The sequence below is a fragment of the Nansenia antarctica genome, assembly GCF_963989245.1.
Source record: "Nansenia antarctica genome assembly, chromosome: 1".
NCBI classification, from domain to species: Eukaryota; Metazoa; Chordata; class Actinopteri; order Argentiniformes; family Microstomatidae; genus Nansenia; species Nansenia antarctica.
Genome location: NC_137674.1, coordinates 90095693 through 90105830, shown reverse-complemented (window position 1 = coordinate 90105830; position 10138 = coordinate 90095693). Strand labels below are relative to the sequence as shown.

Here is a 10138-nt window from a genome sequence, read left to right as displayed (position 1 = left end):
GGACCTCCCCCCCTTCCTCTAGTAGGGACCCCCCCCCTTCCTCTAGTAGGGACCCCCCCCCCTTCCTCTAGTAGGGACCCCCCCCTTCCTCTAGTAGGGCCCCCCCCCCCTTCCTCTAGTAGGGACCCCCCCCCCTTCCTCTAGTAGGGACCCCCCCCCCTTCCTCTAGTAGGGACCCCCCCCCCTCCTCTAGTAGGGACCCCCCCCCCCTCCTCTAGTAGGGCCCCCCCCCCCTTCCTCTAGTAGGGACCCCCCCCCCCTTCCTCTAGTAGGGACCCCCCCCCCTTCCTCTAGTAGGGACCCCCCCCCCCTTCCTCTAGTAGGGCCCCCCCCCCCTTCCTCTAGTAGGGACCCCCCCCTTCCTCTAGTAGGGCCCCCCCCCCCTTCCTCTAGTAGGGACCCCCCCCCCCTTCCTCTAGTAGGGACCCCCCCCCCCCCTCCTCTAGTAGGGACCCCCCCCCCCCCCCTTCCTCTAGTAGGGACCCCCCCCCCTTCCTCTAGTAGGGACCCCCCCCCCTTCCTCTAGTAGGGACCCCCCCCCCCCCCTCCTCTAGTAGGGACCCCCCCCCCCCTCCTCTAGTAGGGCCCCCCCCCCTTCCTCTAGTAGGGCCCCCCCCCCCTTCCTCTAGTAGGGACCCCCCCCCCCTTCCTCTAGTAGGGACCCCCCCCCTTCCTCTAGTAGGGCCCCCCCCCCCTTCCTCTAGTAGGGACCCCCCCCCCCCTTCCTCTAGTAGGGCCCCCCCCCCCCTTCCTCTAGTAGGGACCCCCCCCCCTTCCTCTAGTAGGGACCCCCCCCCCCCCCTTCCTCTAGTAGGGCCCCCCCCCCTTCCTCTAGTAGGGACCCCCCCCCCCCCCTTCCTCTAGTAGGGCCCCCGCCCCCCCTCTAGTAAGGACACTGCTTCTGTCTCTTCCCAGCCCAGCAGGCCAGCCAGGTACACAGCAGCATGGCCCCCGCCGCCCCGCCCCCGGTGCAGTAGTACGCCCAGCCGATCTGACAGGAGCCTGCAGGACACACACACACACACACACAAACACACAAACACACGTGACTAACCCAGGAAACAAACATTCTAGAAGACGTCCTCAGGGACGCCAGAATGTGGGTTCAGATGACGTCTTTCTAGGACGTTCAGATGACGTCTTTAGGATGTCTTATGATTCTGTAGTCCATAAGACGTCCTAGAAAGACGTCATCTGAACCCACATTCCAGCTTCCCTGATGACGTCTTTTGGACTCTTTGTTTACTGGGAAGAATCACGCTTAGAAATGACTTGGTCATTGGTTCAGCCGACGTGGGGTGTGCTGTGGTGTGTGTTTGGTGTGCTGTGTGTTTGGTGTGTGTTTGGTGTGCTGTGTGTTTGGTGTGTGTTTGGTGTGCTGTGTGTTTGGTGTGCTGTGTGTTTGGTGTGTGTTTGGTGTGCTGTGTGGTGTGCTGTGTGTTTGGTGTGCTGTGTGTTTGGTGTGTGTTTGGTGTGCTGTGTGTGTGGTGTGGTGTGCTGTGTGTGTGGTGTGGTGTGCTGTGTGTTTGGTGTGTGTTTGGTGTGCTGTGTGTTTGGTGTGTGTTTGGTGTGTGTTTGGTGTGCTGTGTGTTTGGTGTGTGTTTGGTGTGCTGTGTGTGTGGTGTGTGTTTGGTGTGCTGTGTGTGTGGTGTGTGTGTTTGGTGTGTGTTTGGTGTGTGTGTGTTTGGTGTGCTGTGTGTTTGGTGTGTGTTTGGTGTGTGTTTGGTGTGCTGTGTGTTTGGTGTGCTGTGTGTTTGGTGTGCTGTGTGTTTGGTGTGTGTTTGGTGTGCTGTGTGCTGTGTGTGTGGTGCTGTGTGCGGTGTGTGTGGTGCTGTGTGCTGTGCGTGTGGTGTGCTGTGTGTTTGGTGTGTGTTTGGTGTGCTGTGTGTGTGGTGTGTGTGTGTGTTTGGTGTGCTGTGTGTGTGGTGTGTGTGTGTTTGGTGTGCTGTGTGTGTGGTGTGTGTGTGTGTTTGGTGTGTGTGTGTGTTTGGTGTGCTGTGTGTGTGTTTGGTGTGCTGTGTGTGTGGTGTGTGTGTGTGTTTGGTGTGTGTGTGTGTGTGGTGTGTGTGTGTTTGGTGTGTGTGTGTTTGGTGTGCTGTGTGTGTAGTGTGGGAACATAGTTGAAGTTATTTCTTTATTCCCGAGGGGGAAACGTCTTTCTCACAGCAGCCAGACTTAAAAGAGTATGGGGGATAAAAAAAAGACACATAATAGATAAGGAATAAAAACAGGGAATAAATAGAGTCTGTGGAAACAAGAGTACGTACGGTACAGACTAACAGAGAAACGCAGCTACGCATATTAACAACATCGTTAAAAGACACAGTGTGAGGTGAGAGGCTCTATAGTCTGTGAACACAGTGTGTATCTCATGTGTGTGGTGTGTGTATGTGAATGTTACAGTGTGTATCTCATGTGTGTGGTGTGTTTATGTGAATGTTACAGTGTGTACCTCATGTGTGTGTGTGTGTGTGTGTGTGTGTGTGTGTGTGTGTGTGTGTGTGTGTGTGGTGTGTGTGTGTGTGTGTGTGTGTGTGACCTTACCCAGCTCAAACTGGTCAGAGGTGTTGTTGCAGGTCTGCCGGACCTCTTCACTGTCCCAGCCCAGCGGGTATAACGCACATCCAGACCCTATGAGCAGTCCTGTGGACACAGACAGACAGACAGACAGACAGACACAGGAAGGTCAAGTCACAGGTACATGGTTGGAAGCAAGCACATAAGTGGGGCAGTCCCACTCATATTTTTCATTTTATTAGACAGATACAGTGAAGACAGACAGATACAGTGAAGACAGACAGACAGACAGACAGACAGACAGATACAGTGAAGACGGACAGATACAGTGAAGACAGACAGGAAAGTAAGGAGAGAGATGATTCATGGATTTTGAACCCATGCCAACATGGGCATTATGTGTGCACTGTAGACCATGGTGCTGGACCACTGGACCACCCCAGACCATGGTGCTAGACCACTGGACCACTCCACACCATGGTGCTAGACCACTGGACCACCCCAGACCATGGTGCTACACCACTGGACCACCCCAGGCCATGGTGCTAGACCACTGGACCACCCCAGGCCATGGTGCTAGACCACTGGACCACCCCAGGCCATGGTGCTAGACCACTGGACCACCCCAGGCCATCAGAACATCTATTGATATTTTGGAGACACAGCAGATATTGCTACATGTATAACTACCAAAAGCTTATGAACTCCTTATTCTCATCATGTCTTTATTACAGTGATTAATTATTCTCATTATCTTTAATGGAAAGAGCTCAGAGTCTCATCTTGTCAACAGCGTCACAGAAACTAACGATCTCTCTCATCTTTATGTCATCTGATGTCTTCATGTCTGCCGGGAGAGAGGTCTCAGTAAACAACCTGAATGGTTGGGGTGGCGGGGGTCCCTGATAATTCTGAGGGTCTTTCTGACCCAGCGGTCGCTGTGGGTGTCCTGGGTGGAGGGAAGCTCACATCCGCTGGTCCCCTCAGCTGTCCTCACTGCCCTCTGCAGGGTTTAGTGGTTTGGGCAGCAGCCTGTCAGGAAGCTCTGGGTTGTGCCTCTGAAGGCCTCTGGGATCTTAGGCCCTAAACTGATGGACTGCCTTACGTCTAGCCAAGATAACAAGCAGGGATTCATCCACATGCTAACAAGCCAGGCCAGATAACAAGCAGGGATTCATCCACATGCTAACAAGCCAGGCCAGACAGACCTCCTCAAATCAGACACTGGGGGGGGGGAGAGAGGGGGAGAGAGAGAGAGAGAGAGAGAGAGAGAGAGAGAGAGAGAGAGAGAGAGAGAGAGAGAGAGAGAGAGAGAGAGAGAGAGAGAGAGAGCAGAGACATTCGTGGGTACGACCCAACTCAACTAAATGAATTGGATTCAGTAGTTCAACGTACATCTCAGCTCTACACTCTAATTCCATTTGGGATCTGAGCAACAAACAGAACCTGTCTCTCCTGAGAGACTCAGCAGGGCTTCCCCCTATACGACTCAGACAGTATTTACAGTGTTAGCCTGATCTCAGACCGACTGTATCTGCCACAGTTGAATTCACACCGAAGCTTCTTAACACCTCCAGAGCCAATTGAAATCAAAACACTATCGTTCTCTGGCATTCAATGTGTGAATGGATCTGACCAAGTCTGAGTGGTTAGAGTGAGACTAACGGCTTTGAGTTGCATTTCATGTACGAAAGGCGCTACATAAATAAAGCTTTACTTACTTACTTACTAAGGATCAGGGAAGATAGAGGGATTTGCAGATGTAACAGTCCATGTCTTCCTCCAACCGTAAATCACTACCTTTAAATCACTACCTTTAAACCACTACCTTTAAATCACTACCTTTAAATCACTACCTTTAAACCACTACCTTTAAACCACTACCTTTAAATCACTACCTTTAAATCACTACCTTTAAATCACTACCTTTAGACCTGCTAACTCTCTGAAGAGCATCAAAGCATGCTGAGTGGTTAGAGTGAGACTAACGGCTTTGAGTTGCATTTCATGTACGAAAGGCGCTACATAAATAAAGCTTTACTTACTTACTTACTAAGGATCAGGGAAGATAGAGGGATTTGCAGATGTAACAGTCCATGTCTTCCTCCAACCGTAAATCACTACCTTTAAATCACTACCTTTAAACCACTACCTTTAAATCACTACCTTTAAATCACTACCTTTAAATCACTACCTTTAAACCACTACCTTTAGACCTGCTAACTCTCTGAAGAGCATCAAAGCATGTTTTAGAGGTTCTCGGCAAGAGGGTTAGATGTCTGACAAGTGTGCTGTTATGCTGTTATGCTTTTAATGGTTTTAATGGAGTTCACGGAGGAGTTAAGAACAGAAGAGTTTGACGTTACATAATCTGAATGTGTCCGAAGGTGCAAATTTGAAAGTGTAAAAAACTTAAATGCCAGGATGGCAAAGTATTCAATAATGAATATTAAACAACATCTAAAATTCTCTTTCATGTTGAGATGCAGAAAAAACATCATGTTGAATGTTCTTGCAGCACTGAGAGTAAAACACAAGCTAAGCTGCTCTGTTTCTAGTCTAAGCTAGGCTAGCTGCTCTGTTTCTAGTCTAAGCTAGGCTAGCTGCTCTGTTTCTAGTCTAAGCTAGGCTAGCTGCTCTGTTCATAGTCTAAGCTAGGCTAGCTGCTCTGTTCATAGTCTAAGCTAGGCTAGCTGCTCTGTTCATAGTCTAAGCTAGGCTAGCTGCTCTGTTTCTAGTCTAAGCTAGGCTAGCTGCTCTGTTCATAGTCTAAGCTAAGCTAGCTGCTCTGTTTCTAGTCTGTCTGCAGGAGAAACCCAAGACTGTCCAGGAAAATAAGGCCATCACATAAAAGTGTTCCTCTTTTGTACGTTATGGGATATTCATTAAAACTGTAAAGACTTGTCTTGCTTTTTCAGGCTTCTTAATTTGAAGAGGAAGGTTTTAGTGGACTAGCTGTGTGCATAGTTTCCACATAGAGTCAGATGATGTCAGGAAACACTGAAAATCACTTGGAACTGCAAACACAGAGCAGGAAAGTATTGCCATAACAAAAAGGAATGCTGTGATGTCACCGTTACCCTAACCATTACACAACCGCCAGCGAGCCCCAACAATGCTCCGATCCTGTCGGAGTTCCTGTGGTTTAAGTCCACAGACCTGTCTGCTGCTCACCTGTCTGCTGCTACAGTTAAAGGTGTGTAGCTGCTACAGTTAAAGGCGATGTGAAGGCACTTGTAAGACCCCAATTCAATTACGCCATGCTATACATTATGTAATACAAACAACACTGCATGCAGGAGCACATAAAAGGGTAATAAAACATCATCTCCATATCACATGTCGGTCCCGCATTTCTCTTTCCGCGGCTTTCATTTCTTTAAAAATGTTTTCTCTCCCAGGATAGTTAATTCCATCAAATCCCATCCTCCACACTCCCTATGTCATCCTCCACACTCCCTATGTCATCCTCCACACTCCCTACGAGGTTGTTGAGCAGCAGAGTGGGGTAGAGGAGGCAGGAGGAAATTACCAAGGAAGGGAACAGACTCTGTACATCATGTTTATGTTTACGTGCCGAGCCGCCAGAGAAGAAGAAGAGCTGGGGAGGAACGGCTCCGAGCTCTGAGCAGCTGGAGTCTTCATGCCTGTTGTGACCTAACAGCTACTGATCCTGATTGTAGATATGTAGATGTAGATACAGATATACAGATATACATATTATATTAGGTATACTGAATTACCCATCGCCTGGGTGACAGAGAGGATCAGTGTGAGGCAGCAGTCAGACAACTCACTCACTAACTCAACGGTTGAGCCTGATGTTGTTAGAAGGTTGAACGCCTCTGCCTCCTCTAAAGGCCTCTGTCCTCCTTCCTCTAAAGGCCTCTGCCCTCCTTCCTCTAAAGGCCTCTGTCCTCCTTCCTCTAAAGGCCTCCGCTCTCCCTCCTCTAAAGGCCTCTGTCCTCCTTCCTCTAAAGGCCTCTGTCCTCCTTCCTCTAAAGGCCTCTGTCCTCCTCCTTCCTCTAAAGGCCTCTGTCCTCCTCCTTCCTCTAAAGGCCTCTGTCCTCCTTCCTCTAAAGGCCTCTGTCCTCCTCCTTCCACTAAAGGCCTCTGCCCTCCTTCCTCTGGATGTAGATTTACTTCCACCTACTTACAAGAGTTCAGTAAGTACTGTATCAATGTTCTAGGTATTAAATCAGTCTGGCGTTGTGGTCCATTACATTACTAGTACAGAAGTCATTCATTAATGTTTTAAGAGAAAGTTAAAGACATTTTCAAAGAGGAAGGTGAGTGTTTTATTCTTACAGATGAAGTGTGCGCTATACTTTCAACAGCTTTTCTGTCTATCCTTTCTACCAGAATGCTAAAATGTTCCTTTCACACCCCAGCCCTAACCCTAACCCCAGCTATGGTCCTTTCACACCCCAGCCCTAACCCCAGCTATGGTCCTTTCACACCCCAGCCCTAACCCTAACCCCAGCCCTAACCCCAGCTATGGTCCTTTCACACCCCAGCCCTAACCCTAACCCCAGCTAGGTTCCTTTCACACCCCAGCCCTAACCCTAACCCCAGCTATGTTCCTTTCACACCCCAGCCCGAACCCTAACCCCAGCTACGTTCCTTTCACACCCCAGCCCGAACCCTAACCCCAGCCCTAACCCTAACCCCGGCTATCCTACAACTCTTGGACTGCTGATCTCTTTTGTCAACCCTTCCTGCTCTGCGTCAATAGGAATTCCTTGCCTCTTTCATGCTCTATACAATAGCATTCAAGTTATCATTCAAGAGGCCAAACGGGACACAGAGAGAGAAAGACTGAGGCTAAGCTATGCTGAGCTTTGGTGGCCAGAAAATAGAGGGACATTGAATGGGGTCATGTTAGGAGCCAGTTCAATGTGTGACATTCCCTTTTTCGGAGGGCCCAGTATCAGCTGAGAGGAGCTGGGAAACAGCCCACCAAGGCAGGACAGAGGCTGTCTCCTCTGAACAGACCTGTTAGTCAGGCGCCGTCCCCCCGAGAACAGAGGTTGCCAGACGGTGAGTCCAGGTACGCTGTGCCGTGAGGCAAGTCCAGGTGTGCTGTGGGGTTTTGTGACGACCGTACATTACTATTATTATACAACTGTACAAACAGTTCTGTTGATGTTTCATGGGTCAGGAAATCATTGGTGGTTTTCTGAGGATTTGTGTGTGTGGCAGTACGGCGAAAAAACACACACGGTTCCCGGGGGAATACAATTAAAAACTACATATCCCAGAGTTCCCCACAAAACAAGGAATCCAAAACCAGTTCAATGGAAACGACCAGAGTTTCCCTTCGAATGTTCTCTCAGACTCTACTGAGACAGCTCTCCTTGCTGTCAGACTCTACTGAGACTGCTCTCCTTGCTGTCAGACTCTACTGAGACTGGTCTCCTTGCTGTCACCAAGGCCCTCTACTACTCCAGCTTCCTCCCTCTCCTCTCCTCCTACTACTCCTTATCCTCCTGGACCTGTCTGCTGCCTTCCACACAGCCAACCACCAGATCCTTCCCTCCATCCAGAACTGGGCATCTCTGGCTCTGCTCTCTCCTGGTTTGGGTCCTACCTTGCCTATCGCTCTTACCAGATGATGTGTAACCCCCCCCTGCACCTTTCACTGGCTCCCAGTAACCCCCCCCCCCCCCTGCACCTTTCACTGGCTCCCAGTAACCCTGGGCCTACTTGGCCAAGAAAAAAAGGTTAAAAAAGTGTGTTCAAAACTAATTAAATTTAGTGGACATTTTCCTAGTAGTGGTTGGGAGGGGCTTTTCACACAAGGGTGGGTCGAGTCTCTCTCCCACCCCCCTCTGTGACCCACCCCCCTCTGTGACTTCAAGCGTGACCCCTCAGATTTAGCCCGCCCCCCCCCCCCTCCTTCCTTTGTCCGAGTAAGAGGAGAAGTCATATGGGAACAGGAAAACTAAAATAGAAAGAGTCAGTGAGAGTCTTTTCTTACTTTCCCACCAGAACGTCGACACACCTAACCCTGCTGCTGCAGTTAGACACCCTGCTGCTGCAGTTAGACACCCTGCTGCTGCAGTTAGACACCCTGCTGCTGCAGTTAGACACCCTGCTGCAGTTAGACACCCTGCTGCAATTAGACACTCTGCTGTGCTGCAGTTAGACACCCTGCTGCAGTTAGACACTCTGCTGTGCTGCAGTTAGACACCCTGCTGCAATTAGACACTCTGCTGTGCTGCAGTTAGACACCCTGCTGCAGTTAGACACCCTGCTGCTGCAGTTAGACACCCTGCTGCTGCAGTTAGACACCCTGCTGCAGTTAGACACTCTGCTGTGCTGCAGTTAGACACCCTGCTGCAGTTAGACACTCTGCTGTGCTGCAGTTAGACACCCTGCTGCAGTTAGACACCTTGCTGCAGTTAGACACTCTGCTGCAGTTAGACACCCTGCTGCAGTTAGACACTCTGCTGCAGTTAGACACCCTGCTGCAGTTAGACACTCTGCTGCAGTTAGACACCCTGCTGCTGCAGTTAGACACCCTGCTGCAGTTAGACACTCTGCTGTGCTGCAGTTAGACACCCTGCTGCAGTTAGACACCCTGCTGCTGTTAGACACCCTGCTGTGCTGCAGTTAGACACCCTGCTGCAGTTAGACACCCTTCTGTGCTGCAGTTAGACACCCTGTGCATGGAGAAATTCCTAACATGTTTACATGTCATGGCAATAAAGTCTTCTGATTCTGATTCTGAAGGAAGAAGGAGCTTAGACACAGATGAGTTCCTGCCAGCGTCAGTGTAGAGAACCAACCATGACCTTGCAGATAAGCCCAGGAGCTCTGGGAGATAGAGGATCAACGAAGGGATCTCATTATCTACATTCTCTGTATATTTCTCCTGACCGGGGAATCTCAATGGAGAGTGAAGGAAGTTCAGCATCAATTGAGAGGGCTGGAGAGAGGGAATATGAAAGGGAAATCCGAGTCCATTTCATTATCGGTCCTCTACCCTTTATTGGGTCAGAACTGAGTCTGCTGTGTCCAGACTATCCCATACTGATGGAGGTTGACGAGGTCACAACATGAAGCTAGGCAGCTAGTTAACATGAAGCTAGGCATGAAGCTAGCTAGTTAGTTAGAAGTAAGCACTAGTGATGTCCAACAGACATCTCGAAAAAAAAGCTTGTTTGAAGTTTTACATTTAAAAACAGGTGCGCTCGCTTGTGATACGTGATTGGTGTACGACCTGTCAGTGATTGGCTGCTCAGGGTTGAGTGAGCCGAGTGCTTAGAGTCTGTCGTCAAGAGACGTCAAGAGACTGACCATACTGGGACCTGTCATTTGCGTAACTCCAGGCAGCTAAAACTATTTTTTTAACCTTTATTTAACCAGGAGGTCCCTTGAGATTAAAATCTCTTTTTCGAGGGAGACCTGGCCAAGACAGCACACCAGTACCAGGTTAGAAAATTGGAGAATAAAGCACAATAAAAATAGACAAGGGACAACAGATGAATATTACTAAATTCATCTTAGGAATAGCAATTGCATTCTTCTGCTCCACATTTCTTAATCAGGGAGATGATTATAAACATGTAGTGTGTTCAGGAGATGATTATAAACATGTAGTGTGTTCAGGAGATGA

General features: G+C 49.5%; 1 protein-coding gene across 1 annotated transcript in view; it reads right to left on the bottom strand.

The window, feature by feature from the left end:
* Positions 1-883: 883 nt before the first annotated feature.
* Positions 884-10138, bottom strand: part of LOC308157594 (LHFPL tetraspan subfamily member 6 protein) — a gene marked incomplete at both ends in the record, with an annotated part of 48760 nt that continues 39505 nt past the window's right edge. Inside the window, 2 exons of the mRNA XM_080531182.1 lie at positions 884-1002; positions 2545-2643. Coding sequence (XP_080387308.1) covers positions 884-1002; positions 2545-2643 — 218 coding nt within the window. The remainder of the gene's footprint in view (positions 1003-2544; positions 2644-10138) is intronic.